At 45.4% G+C, this 24,766-nt stretch overlaps 1 protein-coding gene across 3 annotated transcripts in view; it reads right to left on the bottom strand.

Annotated features, from left to right (window-relative positions):
• The window catches only part of LOC138467526 (zinc finger protein 84-like), a 453,354-nt gene that overhangs the window by 149,902 nt on the left and 278,686 nt on the right, over positions 1 to 24,766 (bottom strand). For all 3 annotated transcript variants that reach the window (XM_069607629.1, XM_069607631.1, XM_069607630.1), the window contains 2 exons: positions 21,969 to 22,082; positions 1,822 to 1,935 (listed from right to left, as the gene is read on the bottom strand). In XM_069607629.1, coding sequence (XP_069463730.1) covers positions 1,822 to 1,935; positions 21,969 to 22,082 — 228 coding nt within the window. The remainder of the gene's footprint in view (positions 1 to 1,821; positions 1,936 to 21,968; positions 22,083 to 24,766) is intronic.

The following is a 24,766-nucleotide window of genomic DNA, read 5'->3' as shown; positions in this document are numbered from 1 at the left end:
AACACTGGATGCATGAAATGGGAAAATCACTTGTTATTTCTTATAAACTGCAATAACAACCAATGTGGGCAGGAGAATGGGATGCAGAGTGTGTAGTATTTCTGTGCGGAGCTGTGCAGGGATCCACTTATTAATTTGGCTCTACCTGTTATAATAAACACCATTAGCTGAAATCGCTTCCAAAGGTGCTGGAATGCGTGGCATTTGTGCAATGGTTCGCCTCATGTGCTGATTCTCCCCTCTGTGCCCGGACGCTAAATATTCTGGCTGGAGGAATGACTTGTGTGTGGAAGCATGGTTGTGGTTGTCTCTAACGCCTTTTCCCGATGTCGGCTAGAGACGTGGCCATATGAAGAAAGGATCAGGGAAGGTGGTTTTGCTTCCCCTAGATCACGTGTGTGCCTATCGTACAGTGCCTAGATGCTCCCTCCTCCCTTTTGTCTTTTTTGCTGGTAACTACCCCGTATGGTTCAGGCCTTCAGATCAAAGGGAAAAAGGAGTGGGCATCAACCATCATTAAAATAACATGTGTTTGCAGTATGGCGGGATCCTAAGTAATTCAATATGAATTGCAGACACATACGGTATAGCATATATTATGGTCTGAGGTATTATGAACATGCGATTTACAGTGGCTATGCTGGCATATGTTGGGGCTACCATCACGTAAGTGTTTTACAGTGGCGATGCTGGCAGATTTTGGGCACAGGAAGAATGAAAAAGTGTTTTACAGGTTCATGCGGGCAAATATGCGGGCAGAGGTATCATGAATATGATGTACAACGCTACTGTGTACTGTCACTGACCTTGCATCAATCTGTTGGATTCCATATCCCCGTGCCATGATTCCCCCGTGCCATCATTCCATCCAAATGCTGAATGTTGCCCTATATATTAACATTCCCGATTCCCTGCCATTCACCCTGTGCTGTTTCCTCAGAGCTGTCATTGCCCCCACCTCTCATTCCTTACTCTCATGCTGTCCTTTCCTCATGATGTGGGTCCATTCATCCGTTAGAAATTACAGTGTATGGGGGGGTCAGACAGGTTTGCAGCATTTATTCCTTTAAATGTAGTTGCAATTAACAATACACACGCCAAATGTATTGGCCTTGCAAATTCTTGCTTAACATGCGGCTAACTACTCTTAACTTCAATATTACCACATAATCAAAAGGCAAGTCAATTGGAATGCTCTACACTACAGACACGTGCGAGGCAAAATGCACCACTTTCTAAATGTATTGAGTCTTCACTTATCCTTACTGATCTACACTGTGAATAAATCATCTATTTGGTACTTCCAAATCTAATATGTGATATTCTCCCTCTGGTCCTGCCACAATATAAACCTGAAGATCATCATTCCTTTTGCAGATATTAGTTTAATTTTACCTGGTTAAAATCGAATTACCTGATCATGCTTTGGTTAACAAGATGGCTGGCTTTTGCGTGAGCCCTAGAAGAGAGCAAGGGTGCTTCATTTAATTCCTCCTGTTGCCAGGCGTGGGACACCAAACAATGTAACTAACTGCAGAACAAAAATGTCCCAATCTCTCATGGCCACTTTCACAACTGGGTTGTGGTTTTCTGTGACAGGGGCAGAGCGCGGTGCATGAGTTGGGGGTGGGAGACACAAGGGATGAAAGACCCAAGGAGACTTTGCCATGGAGGCAACTAGAGCACAGGATTGCAAGTTGGGTTCTTGGTTGTGGGTTCAGCATCTTGCACCCTGCAGCACATGATGATATTCCTTTATCCCCCTCCCCCATGGAGGATCCACCACTCGATATCCGATCTCTGAGAGCATCCAAATATTACCTGAGCTGGGGTGAGGGCCACTCATTGCCCCATCTGCATCTTCAGAAGCCATCAAACTAGATTGTAGTTCATGTTCCAGCCGCAGCACATTTTCAAAATTGGAAACTGGAAATGCTGTTGGACAAAGGGACATTTTACTCCAAGCCTTACAAGAAAACATGACTAATAAGGTTTCCCTTGTTTGTGAACATCCATATTTGTATCAGAATGTCCAAACATCATCTCACCTCTATAAGTGTTTAAAGCTATATAATCTACAATTAAAATGGATGATGCAATAACGCTGCAAAGAAACAGGACCAGTAAACATTCAAACAAATGGCCGTGCCAGGAACCTTCAGCGTCAAAGCCTTGCACAAGGCTTTTTATGCTATAGATTTCCATCACATTTGCCTGAATACATATGGAGGAGAGGAGGGGACGAATGTGACTTACATTTCCGCTGCCTCCCTTCCTCTCCACTATACAAATACTCTAGCATTTGCGCCAACGTGCATTTTCATGCGGGTGCAAATGCTGAGGATCCCTTTGGAGTCCACCAGCTTTATGCACCAGTGGTCGAAGTGAACAGGAGCGGTCGGGAGCGGTGCTCGTCCTCTACTCCTTTTTAAGTCAGTCTTACCGTTCCTATATTTTTATTTTTAAAAGAAACCATGCCGGAATGGTTTCATTTTAAAATAAAAGTGTAGGAAGAAGTTGAAAGGTGCACTGCACTGGACGTTCCTTTAAACAGCAGGCACATGTGTTTTGGGGTAGGTATTGTGCATGGGAGGGGGCGTGTGCGATGAGGTTTGTGGGGAGTGGTGCAGGCTAGCAGGGAACATAGTTCCACTACTTATTTTCGTACATTGTGACCACTGTTATGCACCAGCAAAAAGCAGGCGACTCCATAGGGATCCATTGTAAAAGTTGCCTTCCATGCATACATGGCAGGTGGGGTTTACTCAATTTGCACAGGAGTGCAAAAGGGGAGGGCAAAAGGCACGGTGCACGTAACGGGTTCCCGCCGTCAAATTAGGGGGACCTCCAATATGAGCCCCACAATCATTAACATATCCACACATGAAAATTCAAAATAACACATTTCAGTCTATCACCGAAATAGAGGTGTCTTTTTAAATTTAACAATACACGTGAAGAAATATATACGCATAAACACAACTCACTGTATAACCAACAATTATGAACTCAATGAAAAAACATTTGCAGTAAACATTAGTCCATTTGATTTTTATTTCCGTGCTCTAAAATAAAAACGTGTTTAAAAGAACATTTCGTGAAGACACGTCTGATTTGCCACCCACAAACTACCTAACAAATTACATGAACTATCTAAACAGTATTAGCATCAAATCCAACTTTAATTATTGATTTCGAATAATATTTGTATTTGTTTTGAATAGGGACCTTTCAGAGTATACATTAAATGATTATCTATGATGAGCCAAGTGGCTACTCCAAATAATCCCTTTGAATATCCTCTGTAAACAGGGGGTAAAGAGGACATCATACCAATTATTTTAAATTTCCCTAAACTCTTGTGTGTTTCTCTACTGGTATTTTCTTTTCTAACTGAGAGACCCTAACACTTTCTCACTGTTTTAATCAGTGTTCGCACGCCCAAAGGAGTTGTCCCAAGAGTGCTATTTTATAAATAGCCTCATTAAACCAAGACTGATCGCTCACAAGAAGGCCCTCCAACGATGTTCTCGTCTAGAGAAGGTTCTCAGTCCAGCTATTGCTCTGCAGTGTGTTGCCAGAGGTGGGTTCCCAGAATACATAAGTCTCCCCACTATAGGTAAAATACATCTTCACTGGATATAAGTGGCAACCAACAAGTGCCATTTTCCATTAACAATAATGCGATTTCTAAAGTTAAATTAAGCATCCCTGTTGATGATAGGTAGGAAATCCATACCCATTTTAAGATTGAGTGTAAGTCACAAACATTCCATCCAGGCTAAAGCATGTTCCATCAATACACGAAGATAGGAACCACATTTAGATCAACATAGTGAAGGTACCGATTTAAATGCGATATCGAAGTAACTCAATAGGTATTTCCATTCATTATTTATTTATTTATTGTTTGCTCGTTAGGCGCTTATACAATAAGAAAATACTGTTTCAAAGCGCTCACAGGGCATGGAGGGAGCGAGGGTGGGAAATACATTACAATGCAATATTTAAGAGCAGAAGGGGGGACGAACCTACTGTGCCTAGAGTATTCAGAGCGTGCAAGTGCAGAAAGGAAGAGGGAAGATGGAGTAAGTGCTGGGGAGTCCGAGCTCGTGGGTGAGCCATAGATGAAGTGCTAGGAATGTTGCGTACCACACGGCATGGGCTGTGGGAGGTGTAAGTGAGAGCCTCCAGAGTGGAGGGTGTGTAGATGCAAAGCGCTGTGGATACACAGGAGCGGGGAAGAATTGGTGTGGGAGGACAAGGCCCTGAGGATGCATAAGGGTCAAGGACACTGATTCAGCAACTGTGGGATTAGCAGAGGAGAGAGGGAGGGAAGGAGGAGGAAAAGAGGAAAGTCTTATGGAGCTTTCGGAATTTGAGAAGATCCTGATCCAGGCATGGGGGGGGGCTATTTCAAAGGAGGGAGCCGCAGAGGAAAGCTAGCGACCCCCTGCCCTCTGTTTAGCAAAACGCTTTACACACAAAGAGTTGGTGCCAGAGGAAAGAAGTGGTCTACAGGGAGAGTATTTAGTGAGGTAAAGTTGAAGATAGTGTGGTCCCCGGGCCCAGACAGCCTTGTGGATGATGCAGAGGGATTTGAATTTAATCCGTGTCGTAACCAGGAGCCAGTGAAGACTTTTTAGTGCAGGAGAGAAGTAAGGCCAAGGATACGTTTTGCTGCCCTATTCTGGATTACCTGGAGGGGTCACAGAGTGGAAGAAGGAAGATTCAGGAGGAGGCTGCTACAGTAGTTCATTCTAGAGAAGACCAAGGCTTGAGTCACATTGAGCCTCTGAGGGAACGTGAGAAAAGGTAAAATTCCTTTGGAAAGGAAGAGCTGATAGTTGGACTTCTTGACAATGTCGTAAGGGAGGAAGGAGAGAGAGGAGTCAAAGATGACTCCAAGGCGCAGGGAGAGAGCCCAAGGAAGAAGGCCAGAGTGAGGGGAAGGAGGGAGCAGGGGTCCCAGTGGGAAGGTTCTCAGTTGTTTTACAGGCGATGAGGCAGAGATCATTGGAGGCGCAGCTGGACTGCATAGCAGATAGGCAGTCAGGGATGCAGAAGGGTCAGCAGGGAGTCTGAATAAGAGTTGTGTGTCATCTGCGTAACACTGGAAGTTGGAGGAGAAAGAGGAGATGAGGCATGCAAGGATAGCAAGGTAGATGTTACGCCAGGGGGAGAGTACAGAGCCCTGGGGGACACCACATGTGATGGAAGTAGGAGAGGAGAAGGGGCCAAGGATAACTTGGGAAAAGCGATTAATGAGGAAAGAGGACAGCTAATCCAGTGCCCGTTCCGAGATACCAAGTAGCGGTGCCTTTGTATGAGGATGGAATAGTTAACTGTGTCAAATGCAGAGGAGAGATCGAGAAGGATAAGGACAGCTGGGGAGTTGGAGTCCAGAGATGCGAGCAGTTCTTCGCGAGTATTCAGAAGAGCAGTTTCCGTGCCTATGGATGCTCGGAATCCAGATTGTTGGTCGTGGAGGCCTCCAACAAGTTCAGTGTGAGAGTTGAGTCGGGGCAAAGCCAGCTCCTCAAACAGCCTCCCCAGGAAGGGGGCAATGGAGATAGGGTGATAGCCGGCAGGGCAGGTAGGGTCAGTGGATGGTTTTTTCAGGAGTGGGTGCACAAGGGACTGCTTAAGGGGGTAGGGGGAAGATCCAGTGGCAAGAGAGTGATTGCAGAAATCAGCGAGAGCAGGGGCAAGAGAGTCTATATTATCCTCGATGGTCCTGGATGAGCAAAGGGAGACCTGTTTAGAAGAGACCTTCATGGAGCGGATAACTCTGGTAACTTCTTCAGGTGTGACAGGGGAGAATGGAAGGTCTGGTAAGGGGGTTGTGGGATAGATTGTGAGGGAGTGTAGAATGGGTAATCAGAATGGCCTGAGTTTTGTTGCCAAATTGTGAGGCCAGTGCATTGCAGAGGGCCAGGGAAGAGAAGGGGAGGAGACTACGGAGGGGATGGCTAGTTCCCTGCAGATTTTGAAAAGTTCTGCTGATTTATTGGATGCCCCAGAGACCTGTGCCGAAATGTGGGCTCATTTCTTTGCATGGATTGCAAGTCTGTATTGCCTTTGGAGCAGGTGGCAGGCCAGTGTGTCGGAGGATGAGCCTGAAGTTAGCCACTTCTGTTCCGCTGCGAGAGAGAGAGAGAGAGGTCAGAGTGTATGAGGGCATTGAGAGTGTGCCCAGCTGCGTGGGTTGGCACGGAAGGGAGAATGAAGAGGGAAAGCAAGGTACATAAGTGAATAGAGTGAATGAAGAGCCAGGGGAGTCCAGTTGAATGTTGAAATCACCCAGGAGGAGAAGGTTATAGGTGGATGAAAGTAAAGAAGAGCAGAAGTCAGCACATTCAGAGAGGAACAGGGAGGAGGCGCCTGGAGGCCAGTAGATGGTACCAATGATCAGGGTGGAGGTGGGAGATGTGACCAACTTGCAAACCAGGCTTTCAAAAGAGAAATCAGGCTGGATAGGTCAGATGGAAGCAGGAACCCACACAGGAAAGATTAAGGCAAACCCCCTGCACCTCCCGCCAGTGCGTTGAGGTTGGAGATTATCTTGAAGCCGTCAGGGAGGAGGGAGGCAAAGGCAGTGACTGAGCTGGCATTGAACAAAGTCTCGGTAAGAGCGAGAATGTCGAGGCCAATGTCTTCAAGAAGGAGACAGATGTCAGAGGAGTATTTGTTGGGTGAGTGGGCGTTAAGAATCACCAGGTGGAGTTGTCAGAGCTTTTGAAGGTTTTCTGAGGTAGAGTACAGGGGCGTGGGACACCATTCAGAGGAGGGGGAGAGAGAGAGGAGGAGGGGGGGAGATGAAGGCAAAGCAAGGAAGTTAATGAGAGAAGGAGGTTGGGTTGTGGACCCTGAATCAGAATGGCGCCAGTGTGATAGACATTAACGAAGCATCGTGAGGATGCAAAACTGGCCAAGAGGACTTACCAATTGGTGCCACCGTTAATAAAAGAATGTGTGGCAGGAGAGAGAGTGGAGATGAGATGGGGCGGGGGTCCAAAGATTGGGAGAGGGGACAGAGAAAAAGATATCAGTGAAAACCGCTCTAGAGGAAGCACTGACATAGGTGTCTGCAATAGGTAGCCCAGGGTTTGCACTCAGGATGTCTTTTTTGTGCTTTTTCCTGCCTACTTTGAGAGGGATGGGGGATAGGTGATAGTGTAGCAGTTAGAGAATATAGAGATGGAGAGAGCCATAGGAAGGCAGAGGTTTAGCCAAGGAATGAGGGAGGATTGGCAGCACCGCACAGTTCTGAATAAACTCACTAGGAGGCCTAGTAGATTGAGTCTGCGAGAATAAGTGAAACGCAGAAGGAACAGAATTACATTGGATCAGTGGTCCAGAGCTGTATAAACTATACACACCTAAAATCGATTTGAAAAATGATGGCAGCAAACAATGCAATGCAGACGGTGCACAGGTAATGCTAAAACACCCAAATTCGATTTTAAAATGCAGGCAGCAAACAATGCAATGCAGATGGTGCACAAGTAATGCTAATAAAAACACCCTAATTCGATTTTAAAATAGAGGCACTGAAGAGGCCTCAGAGTTAGTTTTGGAGGACCGCCAAACTCACTTTCAGGACTGCAGGGATGGTGGATGGCCTTTGTACCAGTGGCAGTGAAAGCAATTAAGTAATTAGCCCAGGGGAATGGACATAGTTAGACCTGTGAATCTGTGACTCTCCAGGCCCACCTCGGCCCACACAGGCACAGCCTGAGCCTTTTAATGCGGGCCTTCAAAGTCGGGGGCCGGCTTGCGCCTTCCAATTCGCGATTGGCCAAGATGTGAAGAGAGTGGCCAATCCAGGGCAGGGCAGGCTGCACCAAATGGTGCTAGATGGAAACGATGGCAGCCATGATGGAAGGTACAATGGACCCGAGCTCCTCGTGGCAGAGACCCGAGTTAGGCAGAAGATATGATATGATAGTTTATTTATATAGCGCCTATACACAATGTGTTTCAAAGCGCTGCCATCCCTTAGCCTTAGGCATGTGATTTAAAGTGACTGCAACATCATACAAAGGCACTGATAAATATTAGAGTGCATTTCACTGTGCTCGTCTATTAGCTAAAGGAAAAATCTTTGCAATAGCTTTTCTTCGAATATTATTTATTATTATTGGGGGGGAGACATCCTGCATCCACCACTCCCCCCCCCTACCTTATACTATCCCCTTGCCCCACACCCCATCTATGGTTTAAAATGTACCTACTTACCTAACCAATTGTAAGAAAGAAAAAAAAAGATGTCTGAGTAGGTGAAATTGGATTTGGGGAACATTTACGCTATCAGAATACTACGGGTGTGGGACCTACATGTACATACCAGTAAAACAAGGTGAAAGGCAGCAAGGGAAAGGAGTCAGTGCCCCTGACATTGTGAACTTTGGTAAAGCGCCCGAGAAGGGTCTGGGGAAGGAAGTCATTCACCCAGCCTTAGTGAACTGTGGAAAAAGAGCCTGAGAAGCACCCAGGAAGAGAGACATTCACCCTACTACAGTGAAAACTACAAAACAAGAAAGGTTAGGAGAAGGAGACCATACCTCCTGGTGTTGTGCTGTACCGTGAAGCAAAGCCGAGGAATGCACAGGGAAGGGAGTCATACCCCTGGCACTGTGAAAGTATTGTGAACAAGATACCTGTGAAGGGAGGAACTCTCCAGGAACTCAATAGTGAAGAAAACTATGGGCAATAAGAAATGATGTTTGAGTTGGAACTTTTAAGTTTGAACTGAGAACCTCAAGCTGGAACTTTGTGATGTATCCTGGAAAGGAAATGAGAGCTGGAGAAGGGAGTCATCCACTCAGGAGCAGTTCTCACCTGCCAATTGGAACTCTAATTAATTGTCCAGAAGAAGGGAGCCATTCTTCTGGACCAAGAAAATAGAATATCTCTTTAGTTAAGTTACTAGTGTAAGGGATAGAAGTAGGCATTTTGGCACACAACAGTGTACTCTTTCATTTACCTGGGCATCCTCACAGATTCCTTAGTCCCTTAGTTGAGGCAGGGAAACCCCTTAGAGTTAGGGATAGAAATGTTTCCTCTTTATTTTTTAACAAATAAATGTCTATGCCAAAATTCATGCCACCTGTGTGTCAAGTCTCCTCCTTCTGTACCCTTACAATAGGAATAGTTGTGATAAATCTCAAAGCTTCAAACATGCAATGAAAATAACACGTAAGCTCACAATTGGATCGCCTGGCACGTGTGATGTGTCAGTACTTTCTCCAATCTCTCCTATAACATATAATAATAATTTTTAAGGAATTGCCACTTTTTAGGAAAAGGTCCATCAAAGTTAGCAAAAGCCCTGTTCCTTTTTAATTGGAGTACCAATTTAAGGGACTGCCTAGTACATACATATGTTATACCAAGGCTAAGTCCAGACAACCTACTGTGGGGGGGGGGGGGTCTGAAGGACGCTGAAACTCTGAGGACATGTTCCAAATGTTTCTTATTAAAGAATAAGGCCTCACTTCCCCTATCACTATGGCACATTCCCTACCTATATTTCTAACTAGGGTGCATGTCAATCATTCGTGAATGTTAAAATGGATATGTCCGCTGTGCAAAACTAATCTAACTGGCCCTACAATTATACAAATTAAACTAAGTACCAGAGAATGTCTCCCTTCTCCTGTGGATACTTCTTGTATCATAATTTAATACACACTAATCAATACCCATAAGTGATAGACAAAACAGATCACATCGCCTCCCAATCTCACAACTTGAGATTTAATAGATAAATCATTTCATTACAAAAATATATAAATTACCATCTTCAAAATGTTATTTATATATCACAAAAACTATATATTCTGTATCGCCACAATTACATCCACAACTACTCATGCATCCTCTTGTTCACTCAGTCTCACCCCACCATCTATTGTAAACAATATGCAAACCTATGCCCTTTTTATTTCATAGGGCTTCACAATAACAATTTGTTTCTTTTATCACATTACACCTACTTTCTACCCGTGCGTCCATTGCTTATCAACCAAAAATGTTGTCGGCACGTATTTCAGCTAGAATACATGAGCATTTTACTGTGGTCCTTTGGTGTGCCAGCCTTCTTCAGGACAATAGTGGACGTTGAACTGTGTTCCACTGCTTAGACTCTTGTGTACTCATGCCTATCTCAACAGATTGAGCCCTGGACCCCACCAACTGTAATTGGTCATGCTCAGGTGACTGCCTCACCTGAAGATGAACCCACATTGCACTGAAGCTTAATTCTGCCTTGTGCATAGGATACTGCCCCGTCCTCCGAATAATTATGGAGCTTGCCGTTCATATCAAGATTTTATCTCCATTTGTGTGCTTTGACACCCAGTATAACGGTCATGTTCACTCAACATAGCGTTCTTTTTATTCTCATTTGTGACACTGTTTCCTGCTAACCACTGCGCCTCTGTCCTAATCTTACTGGTCTTCTCGATTTTGCACTAAAAGCACCTGGATAATCAAGGCCCAAACAGGCACCCTTATATAGTAGAGTACTTCCTGTATCAGTCTTGATTTCTTGTTAACAGGTCATCTTAAGATAGTTACTTGCTGTATCAGTTCATGCAGGTCTTTCGCAAGAGTGTTCGCTTTTCTCTCCTACTGAAGAATATCTCTCCTTGACCTTTATTCCTTTTTGTAGTTCTGGCGTTCTAAGCAACTTACTCTGACATTTGTCTTGTATATTGTTTACTTAGGTGGTCAATTTATTAGACTCTCTTTATCTTAGGTTCCTCTCTTCCTTTCTTGAATAGCTTGTCTGCTTTTCCTCTTCACAGCGTACTGATATCAAACTTCTCTTGTTCTCCCTCCCATGGATTTCTATGAGCTTCATTCTCTCTATAAATATTGCTCCTAAAGGTTTCTCTGTACTTTCATTCATAATGTTCTCTTTCTCTGATGTTCCCTTCGTTCTGTGTTGAAGGTTTGGTATACCCCCTTTTCCCACAGTATTGATATCCAAGGTTGCTTTCTCTCTGTTTCAAGGACTTCAATGATTTTCTTTCTCACATAAAAGCAATTTAAGTTAATCAGCTTTGTATTCAACCTTGTGTTACTTGTACTGAGACGGGTTTCTTGAACTGTATAACAATTCCCTTTGGGTCTCCCGGTCTTCCTGTTCTCCCAGTTACCTTCTACAAAGCAGGGGGACATCTCTGGTCTCTGTGTCTGTCTGGGAGCTTCTCTCTGGGTTCCCACTGCCATCAGCTCACTGTCGCCGGTGTCCTCTTCCAGGAAAACTCCCTCACTCCCACAACATCCCTGTGTTCCTTCATGTAATCGGTCAGGTTGCAACTTTGTTCTTGTGATGGTTTCAGCTAGCTTTGGTTTGTGGGCGTATCCTACGTGGTCATGCTATTACCTCGTTTTGGACTCTAGCCCTCTGTTTCTTGCATCTGGTATACGCTGTGTCCCAGATCTTCTGTTCAGTGCAAGCTTGAACGTTGCAGGCTACGTGGCTCACTTCTACTCTGCTTACTTCAGGTGTTATGCAGGAAGGACATCTTCCGTGCCTATTTCTCTCTCTCTCTCTCTCTCTCTCTCTCTCTCTCGCTCTCGTTCAGCAGGTACTTGCTATTCAACGTATTCATCTCAGTTGATTGGAGACTTGTATTTAAAGGCACACATTCTTCTTCAAAGAGAATAGATTGACTCTTTATTCACTCAAGTCTTAGGACTTGTACGTTCTTGGTATTTTAGAGTCTCATGTATGCCATTATGTGTAACAGTTTTGGGAGTTCCTCAGAGGAACGGGAGTCCTTGTCCCCTAAGGGGGGAGTCTCTCCCAGTAAGGGCCCACTTGACTCGACCCCTAAGTAGGGTGTTGTGGAATGGTCACACCTCCCTAGCCCCATGTGGGAGGGTTGTTCCCCCTAGGTGAGAAGGGCCAAATGCCTTACTGAAACTTGGGGAAAGCCACATCACACTGGCCCCTATGCTTGTGGCAACTGTTTCGTCTGCCACCTCGTCAAAAAAGGCAAGGCATTTGATACTGGAGTTCACCTGGAGAACAACTTGACTTTACCAACTACAACATCAGTAAAGTTGTATATGCTATAGTCTGTCCTTGTGATCTGCAATAAATAAGTATGGCAACAAGAAAGAACCAAGTCCAAACCGGTGAACCCAGGAGCTGTATACGAAACACCTATTTAACAACCCCACTGGTGAAGCATTTCCTGGAAAAGGCGATATATAAAATGGATTACTCTGGTTAGTTTGGGAGTCTTGGGAGGATAGCTCAGGGGCAATGTGCTTGCCTTGGAAGCAAGACGACACAGAGAACCACAAATTCGATCTCCGGGTCCGCACTCTGGGTATTAAGTGCGTTATTAATAACCTATCAAGCTTTTTGAACTGGCACAACATCTGATCTTGAAGACTGGCGCGTACATCAATGGACTCAATGATTTGATGATTTGGTTTATAGAATATACATGACTATACCTTGTAGTTCTTTTATTTGTTTATTTCCATGGCACGTGTTTACATTAAAACATGCTTCCGCCAACCATTCATTGGGTCAACTATTTACCATTGCTCTGAAGATATACAAAATATACATTTTAGCCCACAATATCCCACAGCAACCCTGCCATCCACCCCAAAACCAAATAATTTTCTCTATTTAGCTATGTTAGCTGGTATAAGCAATGTGGCTGCCGCAGTTCCATCTAAGTCAGCCATTTTAAGTTGTTGAGCTTTCAAGTCCATTTCTCGATAATTGCAACATGGCTTCCAACTTGCCTTTATTATAATTTGATTTATGATTTATTATTATTATAGTATTTATTGATCGCTGACCTAGATCCAGGAAACATCGGAGCATTTTACAAATCTTTAGGGGACGGACAAGTTGAGGGAAGCAGAGATACAAGGGAGTGGGGTGGTAACAACAGGGGCAGCTGGAGGTTGGCAATATGGCAGCAAGGTGTCTACAAACAAGCAGGGGAGGAAAACATGACAAGTCTCAGATTAAGTGGAGTGTATGGAACTAGGTGTTGAGGACGACCCATTCCTTGAACTGGAGGGTATTGAGCTCCTTCCTGAAATGTAGCACAGAGGCGGCGAGTCTGGTGTTGACGTGGAGGAGGTTCGGAGTCTGGCAGCGCAGACAGAGAAGGCCTATGTCCTGGTTCTTTCCTTAGTGTACTAGTGGAGTTCAAGTCTGCACATGTTCTTACTTCTGGTGGATCGTAGGCCTCAGGGGGATGCTGAGTGTGTCAGTGAGGTGGTTTCAGGACTTCATGGTGACAGCCTTGTTATTTGTTTTTGGTATTCTTTTCTCACAGTCATCCCTTTTGTATCTTTCTTTTCCAACAGTCATCCCTTTTGTATCTTTCTAATTGAAGATAGATACATAGAAGAACAACTGCGATTTTTGTCTGAGGTGAACATTTTTTCCATATAGGTAACCATAACACATACATTACTCACTGTAATAGGATTTCTGATGATTGTATCTGCTTAGATTCACATGCTGTGCATATAGTCCGACATCTAGTGGAGCATTGCATCTTTCTTTCAAAGATCGAAGGGGGACGGCGACATGGGCTGGACTGTAACACTATCCCTAACGTGATGTGTAGTGTACCCAAAATCCCTCACGTGTCGAGGTCCCTCTGGTTTTGTTTTTTCTGCCGTGAGGGAGCCTTATAGTCAGCGTGAGAGAGTACAAAAGAGAGAAGGTGTAAGAATTCTATGTACCTTCTACTCCACGAGGGGAGGAAGGGTGGGCGCATATGAATCTATGTAGATACAATCATCAGAAATGCTATTACGGTGATTAATGCATGTCTTCTGATGCTTGTGAATCTGCTTAGATTCACATGCTGTGCATTGACGAGCGAGCAGTACCCAGAGATGGTGGTGGGATGTGAGAAGGAACTGTCAAACCCAGACAAATCTCCTAGGGTGGGGTGGTGATCACTATACCCCCCACCCCTACACTTGTATCTCAGGGCCTTTGTGCACTGTGTTACTCCTAAATTACTCCTATGGACAAACTAACATAAGACACAAAGAAAACACATGAATCGATTCAACAACAGAAACACTTTTATTCATACACAGAAATGCATGATGCAAACACTACTATAATGCAAATCTCGAATTTGCACCTTTTATGCTTTTGGTGCAAATCTATCATGCAATGCAATAACTATAAACCTTACAGGCTTCTAATGCAAGCAATCTAATAGCAACTCCAATCCACACCATTCCTCTCCATTCCACACCATACTTCACACTCTCTAAGACAAACCCTGCCTGATTACCCCATCTATCATGTCAGCCAAAGCTCTGTGTAAGTGTCTGTTCTAATTCCCCATGCACGGGTCTTATTCAACAATACTCCCCTTTTGCTCTGTGTTGCTCTGTCTCTCCTCTCCAGCTAACTCTACAACCAGCCAGTAAGTCAGGGCCTCTCTCTGCCAGATCGATCTTCTCAGCTCTCATCAGAATGCTTCCCTCTGCATATCAGCCAAAGCCATCAGATTTTGCTGCACCCAAAACCGCTTCCCGAAGTACATCCAATCACTCGCAAACACCTCTCCAAGTCATCTCTCGATCTCTCAAAGAGCAGCTCCATCCAAAACTCCATCTCCAACAACTAAAAACTCCCAAAGCCTCACCTCTCATTATACTGTTCAATGATGTACATACATAGATGGTTACATGTCTCTCTAAGCTAAAATGCATCTCTTTCTGTCTATCACCATTTCTAAATGTGAGCAGTGCCTAAAAGTCTGTGATCCATGTTTTGTACTTTTTCAAATCATCGTCACATTTTCTACATATCTATACCATATCTTCTTCTGTCTGCAGAACATCCTACCATCTCCTCATATTTCTCCATTCACTCCCTCTCTCCTTCTCCATGTCTCTCCATGCAAAAGCACTCTCTGCGTCCAGCCCCCAACTTTCTCTGTCTGCGAAGCACAACCCAGAGCCTGATAAGCCCATGCCCTTCTCCACTCGGACAAGAGTCGCGTTATCTCTGTCTGCCAAGAAAACTGTTTACGCATTACTAGTTCATACTAACTCATAACAACTTTGCACTCCGTGGCACTTCTGTGTGTCTCATTCAGGACAGCTTAAGAGCCAAGTACATGCTCTGTCTAGCTTTTACTCTTTCTCTCACAAACACAAGCGCTATCTAAAATGAAGACTCAATGCATATTCTAAGTGCACACTCATGCGTGTCTCTCTACAATGCATACATAATACATAACAACATATCTCTACATGTGTCTACATGTCTCTACAAATATAACATGAGTCTCTACATGGCACTTCAAATATAACGGGCCTCATTCTATAGCAAATACAAATGGCTACAAAGTGGCAGAATAATGTGGATAATCTAATGTCACTTCTTCATGTCACTACTAATCAGTACTAATCAGAATGTATGATGGATAACTGGATCCCTAAATGGATAATGATTCTCTAATGATAACAAACCAGGCTTCGCCATACTATCTGGTTTTACAGAACAGTAGGAAAGAGATGCCTTAGCAGTGCTTGTCCCACCTTAGAATCAGACCTAGAGTGTGTACCTAGGCAGCAGTGTTGTGTATACGTGTGTACAGAACTTCAGGTTGCTGCTTTGCAAATGGAATCAAGAGGAACATTTGCAATGAATGCTATGGTAGTCCATGTGCCCCGAGTAGAGCGTGCTCTAGGCGTGAAGGGTAAATCTCTCTTGGCAAGAGTTTAAACACACTGTTATGCAGTTTACGATCCACTATGAGATAGCTGATTTAGAGACTGGGTCTGCTTCTCTACCAGCTGCCACTGAAATGAAGAACTGGTTTGTTTTCCTTAGTGGATTTGTTTTTTCCAGATAGAAGATAACCGCTCTCCACACATCCAGTGCGTGAAGGCTTCTTTCCACCACATTAGTGGGGTTCTGGAAAAAGGTGGGTCGTTTTATGGATTGGTTTACATGGAACTTTGAGATAAATTTAGGTGCAAAGCGAGGGTGTGCGCCCTTATCTTTGTGAATCATGACAAATGGGTCCGGAACTGAAAGGGCCTGCAGTTCACTTACTCTCCTTATAGCCTGCGGGCTCTGGCGCAATATAAACAAACATATCGCCACCAGGAAGGCAGTCTTGTAGGCGAGTGCCTTAAGGGTAGCCTTGTGCAATGGGTCAAAGGGAGGCCCCATTAGTCTGGTAAGAACAACATTCCGGTCCCACCCGGGAGCTGGGTTGGAAATAGGGGATGAAGTCTCTTTACCCCTTCCAAAAAGGCATTAATTAGAAGAATTTTCAACCATGAAACCTTGCTCTGGGACGTAGTGTATGCCGAAAGTGAGGCTAAGTGGACCTTTAGAGAACTGAAAACCAGTCCTGAATCGAACAGGTCGGTTAGGTACAGGACGATAACTTTAGGTGAGCATTCAATAGGATTGTTGCCCTTGTCATTACACCAGATGGCAAATTGCTTACATTTGCTGGAGTAGCAATGCCTGGTGTTAGGTTTCCGTGGTTCTCGGAGTAGGTCTATGTACCTTTGAGGGAGCTAGAGGTGTCTGAACTCTATGACCTCAGGTGCCAGGCTGCCAAGTTGAGAGTTTGAGGGCATGGATGTAGTGTTTCCCCCTGGTCTTGAGACAGCATGTTGTACGGCCAGGGCAGCTTCCTGGGAGGGGAGACTGACATTGCCATGAGATGGGAGAACGAAGGCTCGCAGGCCTTCGTTCTGGGCTACCAAGATCATCCTGACTGGCTCTTGGTGCATCTTGTGCACTATTCTGTTGAGCAGGGGAATCGGGGGGTAGGGAGAGTAACGTAGACACATTTCCCAGACCATGTTATCCAAAGACTGTTCCCCTTGGAGCGGTTCTGAGGGTACCTGGAGGCGTAATTTGGGCACTGAGCATTCTCCAGAGTGGTGAACAAGTCGATCTCTGGGAAGCCCCATTCTGCAAAGACGTTGAGTACAATGTCCTCCTGTAGCCGCCACTCGTGCTCTACGGGTAGTGGGACGTCTCTGCTGAGTACGTCCGCCAGAAGATTGAGTTCCCTTGGAACATGTTGTGAAAGGAGGATTTTGTGTTTGAGAGCCCATTTCCATATGTTCTGGGACAGTTTGGACATCCCTAGAGAGCGAGTGCCCCCTTGTTTGTAAGTAATACATGGCAATAGTACTGTCCAGGAGGACTAGAACTGTTTTCCCCTGGTTGCATGTCTGGAAGGCCTTAAGGGCCTTGAACACTGCTAGCATTTCTAGCATTTCCAACAGGTTGATGCGATTGGATGGTACCAGTGGGGACCACACGCCGTGCGGCGGCTGTTGAAGGAGGTGAGCCCCCCCCCCACCCTGTCGGAGATGAATCTGTGGTGAGAGTGGCCTCAACTGCGGGGGTGGGGAAGGTGTTCCCATAAAGAAGGCTTTCCCTTGACCACCACTGCAGAGACTGAACAAGGGCTGCCAAGACAACCACTAGATCATCCCACTGGCCGCTGGCCTGACACTATTGGTTCGAGAGCCACTTTTGCATGGGGCGCATGCGCAGACGAGCGTGAGGACCTAGGTAGACGCAGGAAGCCATCATCCCCAACAGTCGCATGGCTTTGCGTACGGTCACCTGGTGATCTGGAACAGCATGTTTTGAACCCTGTCGTTGGGGGGGGGGAAAAGACGAGGCCACTTTGGTCTGAATTAGAGTCCACAGAAACTGTTTGACTTGACTGTGACTTGATTGGGGTTTAGACTGGATTTTTTCTCATTGATAGAGAAACCTAGGTTGAAGAGAAGATCTACCGTCTTCTGGGCATTTGTTTGGCATGTTCCATAAGAATCCCGTTATGAGCCAGTCGCCCAGGTAAGGATAGACTGGGATGGACTGCCTGAGCAGGTGAGCAGCTACTACCACCAGTAGCTTTTTAAACCTGTGGCGCTGAGGCAATGCCGAAGGGAAGAACCCTGAACTGATAGTGGGTGTCCTCTATCATGAACCTGAGGTACTTTCTGTGTGTTGGCAACATTGAAATATGAAAGTATGCATCTTTCATGTCCAATGTAAGCATGTAATTCCCCTGCTGCAGCAGTGGGAATACCTCCTGCAGTGTGGTCATCCTGAATTTGTTAAGGTTTGACATACTTGTTCACCGGGCGCAGGTCTAAAACAGGGTGCATGGTGAGAGCCTTTTTGGATACAAGGAAGTACCCTGAATAAATACCCTTGTTTACCTGGAGAATGGGGACGACTTCTATGGCGCCCTTTTCCAGCAGGACCTGAACTTCTTCCAGCAGGATGTGCAGGTGTTCTGGCGACAGGAGTCTGCTTTTCATTGGGTGGTATTGAAGTGGCCGGTGAAACTCGATGCAATAGCCATGGGCAACGGTCTTTAACACCCGCTGGTCTCATGTGATTTCCCCCCCCCAGGCGTGGATGAATGATGACAAGCGACCGCCGGGGAAGCGTGGGATGAGACCCGAATCAGCAAGTCACTTTGCGGGGGAGGCCGGGGACCCTCTAGGAGTAGAGTTCCTGCCTCCACCCTTACCTCTGCAAGGGTTTCTTTGTTGATATTGGCTGTTACTAGAAGAGCCTCGGCCAGAGGACCAGGGGGTAGTCCCTGAGGCGTATTATCCATGGGGAGAGCGGGAAAAAGATTGCCGACGAAAGGATCACTTGAGTTAGAGCCTCCACGCTGGTGATAGGGCTTAGCCGTGATCTGGCTGAGCGACTTTAGTGTTTCGTGGTTTTTTTTGCAGTCTCCAAGGCGTCCTCAACAGCCTTCCCAAAAAGGTTGGAGTCCTCAACTCGTTTGCTGATAACAGAGGCCTGAGTTTCGGGTTTAAAGCCGGAGTTCTTTAAATAGGCGTGTCTTAAGTAAGGTCACCTGGGCTAGAGGGAGTCCAGCGATCTCAGCAGAGTCCAGAGTGTTCTTCAATATGTTATGGGTAAACTGTCTGTTCTTAGCCACGACCACCAGCAGGCGTGATCGGGTGGACTCTGGGACATCTTGAAGGCCATTCTGGACTAGGCCCCGTTGAACATTGCTGTACCTTGCCAGGAGAGTGTTATTGTTTGCGATCCTAGTAAAGTAGGCCGCAGAGGCGGTTACTCGTTTACCCAGAGCATAAAGCTTTTTACAGTCCTTGTCCGGAGGTGCTAACGCAGAGGATAGTGGAACCCCCGCCCTTTTCCGAGTGGTAGTAACCACCAGGGATTCCGGTGTAGCATGGCCACTTATATAGAGTGTCGGAAGGTAATGGGCGTAATCATTTTTCAACCCGGGGACCGCCCGTGTGAGCGACGGCAATAGTAAGGAAGGGGCCAGGCACCTCTTTATAGAGTTCAGTAAGAGGACGGCTGGACTAGTAGGAGTCTTCTCCTTCAGGATATCCTCAACAAAGTCTGAATCTGGAGCTGCCTCATGTGTTGCCATATGGAAATGATCAGCTGCTCTTTTTAAAATAGCATTGAACATTTGGTCGTCAACAGGTGACAAATCCCTCTGTGGAGTCGAAGAAGGGGGTTCTAGACAGATGATGTCAGGGTCAGGGGTATGTGTACGTAACAGCCAAGGGCCCTGATCCCCTGCCGGATCTTGATCCCAGTCTGGGTCCTGATCAGCTGTGTCGTGTGCAAAGGGATTAATGTCCTCATAGGTCTCTTCCTGTGTTGGGTCCTCTGGGGCATCCAAGATATCGTCCTGGTGTTCCTGTGGCGAGATGAGCAATTTCAGCATCTTGTAAGGAATGGGGCAGTGGTCCTCTTCCCTGGGCCTTTTGGGTGTAATGTACCCGTCAGAAAAGTCAACAAACTGGACCATTTTGTCCACGTATTACTCAAATCGCTCCCTAGTTTATAGAGAGGTGGAAAAGGTTGCCCAGAAGAGGTAGATTTTCCCAATAAGGCCTTAGAGAGAAGCTGGCAAGGCTTCAGAATACTCCTCTCGATGAGAGGGGGTGACCTTGTGCTCTGTGGGTGCCAAAATGATAGCCACAAGGCTTTCGCAGATTTTCAGCGGGTGAATTGAAGGTCTCAACGCACCTAATGGTGCCATCATGGTTGGTGACTTACACCGAGGCCTTGGGTGCTTGTGCGCCCTTGGATGGTGTGTCGACGGCAGTATATTTTTTAGGGTGAATGCCCTTTCCAGAGGAATGGCCAGTCACATGCCACGAAAGTGGTTGCGTGGAGGGTGCTGAAACGTGCAGTTCCAAAAGCGCTGTAGAAATTTTGGGTGGCCCTGTTGGCGGTGTGTTCTTCTTCGATGACTCTGCTGAAGAGGTCTTAGCGGTTGTGTGTTTTTGTATTTGTGGTGTGTGGGTGCTCTTGTCACCGGGTTATGAACTCCCCATAACAGAGCCTGTGGCGCTGTTAGGGACGGGCATATGGGAGCCTGAAGGCTCTGCTGAGTGGTCGATGGCTTGCAATTCGGAGCCATGGCTGCCATTACACGACAAACAAAATTTAAGGGCATCCTCACCATAGCAGAGTGTAGTTGCAGCCAGACCAAGAAGAGAAAGAGGGGTTAAGGAAATGCATTCTTAGAGAAGAATAAACCCGAGGCCCCACTCTCCCTACTGTAAGGGCCTGGCCAGAGGGCCAAGGCCACACGGTCGACAGTCAAACAGTTGAACAGTTGAACAGTCGCTGAGCAAGTGTAGATGTCTTCAGTGGCAGGAAACCTACAAGAATATTAGTTGGGAGACTAGACGACTGAAGTTCGTTGGGACAAAGTTAGCAATATTAACACTTGCGAGCTCCACATAGGCGACCAACAAGGTTGGCAGAAAAAACAATCTGAGGGACCTAAATGCGTGAGGGATTTTGGGTACACTACATGTCACGTTAGGGATAGTGTTAAAGTCACGCCCATGTCGCCGTCACCTTTCGATCTTCGAAAGAAAGATGCACTACTCTGCGATTTCCACTAGATTTCGGACTATATGTACAGGATGTGGCTTTAAGCAGATTCAAAAGCATCTGAAATTAAATGAGTGCACATTTCTTTTACTATCAACTATTACTATACTGTAGTCTTTCCCACAGATCTCGCTTTTCACTTTTGACACCACTTAGAATGCAGTTATTGAATTTTTTCAGTCATAAGCCTCCTCGCACATCGGGCAAGTAGAAGAAGAATCTCTAGTTTCTCTGATTCTTATGAATTAGCAGGATGCAAAGGTATGAACTCTGAAGTATACACATTCTGTCTGTCTTTCTTTGTGCCCCCTTCTTTTACTTGTTTCCACCAGTTGGTCTGTCACCTCCGTGCCCATATGACTCCATCTGCCCCTCAAGAAGGTCCCATGCTTTTTCAGGGACCCAAACATATAAGGCTTTATGTACAGCACCATATTCGTACAAGTGTGTCTAAACTTCCATGTATACGATTTGCTATTTGATGTAATTATGTTTTTTTCATTATCGTGATGTGTTATTTTGACATTGTGAAATAAAAAATGTCTTATCACTGATGTTTCAGATGTGGGGAATCCCAATTTGAAGATTGTAAGAGAATTTAAAAATTGCCTTCTTTTAACACATTATATAAAAAACCAAAAGACCAAATATTATTGTAGTTCCTTCACTTTGCCAGCCATTTTATTAATTCTTTTAGACTTACGGGGGTGGGAGGGTGCTCAAGCTGCAAGCTACTAGCCAGCTAGAAAAGTCACTTGCCACTTCAATGATATACATACATACAGCATACCATTTCTTACTTGCCAAGAGTCAAATAGCACTAGCCAATGGCTAGTGGGAGTGTAAATGTAACACCCATAGACCGAGTTAAAACCATGTGTTATTCCTTTACTAAAATAGAGAAACTATTTAACATTTTACACTAATTTAATGAAAAAAACAATTAGTTTAATTTCATGAAAAAAATACTGATTATTTGTCAAGTGTAAAGGGTTTGTCTTCAAAAGATTGTAAAGAGGTATTGCTACTATCTTACCTGTACTGAAAGAATCGTTGATTATCCTCTCATCCATTTCCTGGCAATCCTTCAGATATTGGTTTTCATCTCGGTTTATCCCGAACAACACATCACAATTGTCAATCTTGCTACCTATAAAATATTGATAGAAATGAAGGTTTCAAGTCTCAAATGAAATGATCACACCTTTGAAATGTTGCGCCTATTTCCCATGTGAACACCTACTCTCTTTTTTGAAATAGTCCCAAAAGGTCTCAATTTCTTTCGCGTTTGTTAAAAAAAAAAAAAAAAAAAAAAACACGTATTCATAGAAAATATAAATTGCGATCATTGGTTTTAAATCTCCCAGTTCGAAACATAGTGAAAATGTCTTCAGTGTTGTTTGCACCTCACTCCCCAGCCTATTCTCCCCAGAAGCAATCAAAACATGACCTTATAGGGTATAGCAGATAAGTGGGCAGGGATAGTAATCGGGAAAGTCTCTTCAAAAGCTGCTCTGGCCCATGAAGCAAATATTGCCTTGTTAGTAGAAGAAAGTATGTCCACAATCCAAGTGCAGATGCAGAGAAGCCATTTAGTGATTCCACTGTCTTTTTGGTTCCCTGCTATAGTGTTTGACAAAGCACCCTCTGCATGGTCAGCAAATAGCCAGAAAGATGAGTGTATGGTGTGTAGGGTAGGCATGGTATCACAAGTATTGACACTGACACAATGGATACAATTTGTAAAACCTTTATTGAAAATGTTGGGATTGGAGAAACTCCTATTCTGCCCTATAATTAAGATGGGGGTAGTCTCAACCATCAAATGATAAACAAAACAGTCCTAGTGAAATCTGTCAAATAAAAATGGCCTATGCTAACAAAACCCAAGGCATGCACTATCAATTGTACAAAAGTGTAAAAAGGAGAAATGCGTGCAAAAGGAAAAATCAGTGCTCAAATGTTAACGTGACTGAACCAGCTCTCCTGCCCATGTTAGGCCTCACGGGGTAAGGCAATCCTTGTAGGCAGGATGACACACTCTGGCTTGGTTACCAACACAGTACACAGTTCAAAACTGTGGACGGAAGTTCGCCTGGACTTTCACGTTAAAGTCTCTTTCTCTGGCTTCAGAATTAATGTTCTAACCAAAGAATTCACAAAGGTCCCCCCACTGCTGGGCTCAGACCTTTCACTACACAATTGTCATAGCTCCCCCTCTACCGGGCACAGAACTTTCATGATAAAGTTCAACACAAAGTTGCAAGGGGGGGGTCTCCCTTCCCCAAGTTTAGTAAACTTCGGGCTCCCTCAATCGGGCTTGGACCCCTTTTGGATGTCCAAGTCTGTGCAGGGTTTTCTTACAGACCACCACAGAACCACTTCGTCTCAACTTTCACTATTTTACTTTCACTCTTACTTTTAGCAAGAAACAATGTACCTTTTGTTTAGACTTTCGAATGGGCTATTTCCTTTCACCTGACCACTCAGTTAGTATCGCTGATCTTGCAGCTGCATTTTACTTTAAAGTTCATTCACGGGTCAGCCTTTCTTCGCAATCACTTCACACGCATGCAGCCTTCACTGGTGATATGAGGTTGCTACTTGCAGTTACTTTCACACACGCTGGTCTGTCCGGTCGCATGCCAACTCACCGGCTGTGATGCTTCCTTCTTGTTTCGTAGTTTCCAATTTTTGAGTAAAGGTAAGTAACACAGGCTTGGCCTCACCTCCCCAACTCTGCCGTTCACCCGCAAGGGTCGCTGGAGTCCTTGAAACACAATGCAATCTTTACTTGTGTGATCTGGCCTTCTCCATGTCTTTTTCGCAGTCTGTCGCAGGCAACAACCTCCAATAGGGAAGCCTTGGTTTTTTTTTGGCCCGCTGCTCTCATCCCTTGGTTTGTTACTCTGCTCCAGTAGGTGGGCCTTTGTCCCAGAGGTTCTGCTCGTTTTCCCGTTTCGACTTTCTCAGAGTGTGTCTTTAGGTGCTGCCTTTTATTAGTGTGAGGAGAGCCAACTGGTATCTGGTGTACACACTTAGGGTAAAGCGCCCGACTTTACGTGACCCGATTAACGGGACATGTCCAGTACAATGTGAGCGAGTTAGTCTTGTTACTATTAGTCACTCACTTCCTCGGCCCAGTGTTTGAGTAAAAAGGGGTGGGGAGTGTTGTGGCTTAGGTAAATCCTAAAAAATAGGATTGGGTAGAGAAAAAAAAGGAGGGGGGAATACCGCATCGCACCATTGGTTATCTCACCCCCACTTCCCGAAGACCCCTCACTCAGGTGATCCCTCCAACACTGGTCAACCCCCAGGGTCTGGATCTAAAGGCGATGGCTGTGCCCTGGCCACCTGAGAGAAAGATCCCTGGGGATTAGCGTGTGAGACACACCTTCTGGTTTCTCACAGGTAAAGTCATTCCTGTCAATTACCAATTAGTCTGGGCAACAGTTGTGGTGGAAGTAGATGTATACAAGAAGAATGACTCATAATGCAAATGGCATGCAATTGGACTACCATTTTGTGTAGCTGGCTGTCAACAAAGAACAGGCAGGAGCGTGGCCTGGAGCGCCAAAGATGTGGTCGCTCTCCTGATGGCCTGCGTGGGGTGCCCGCTGCATTTCACATCCTGATGTAACTCCAGCTATTTACTTCATGATTAAATCACTGGTGCCGACAAATGAAGATATGGGGCCTCTGCCGGTGCATTTTTAGGGACCGTAATCCCTGGGAAGACAGAATACGGACTTGATCACCCCGCAGCCTCCCCGCCGCAGAATCCAAGATGGCGGGCGGAACCAGGAGACCTGCGGACCTGTGCGGGGGAGAGGG

This window comes from Ambystoma mexicanum, chromosome 4q, assembly GCF_040938575.1.
Source record: "Ambystoma mexicanum isolate Mex_15411 chromosome 4q, UKY_AmexF1_1, whole genome shotgun sequence".
NCBI classification, from domain to species: domain Eukaryota; kingdom Metazoa; phylum Chordata; class Amphibia; order Caudata; family Ambystomatidae; genus Ambystoma; species Ambystoma mexicanum.
The sequence above is the reverse complement of the archived record's forward strand: the minus strand, read 5'-3'. Positions and strand labels throughout refer to the sequence as shown.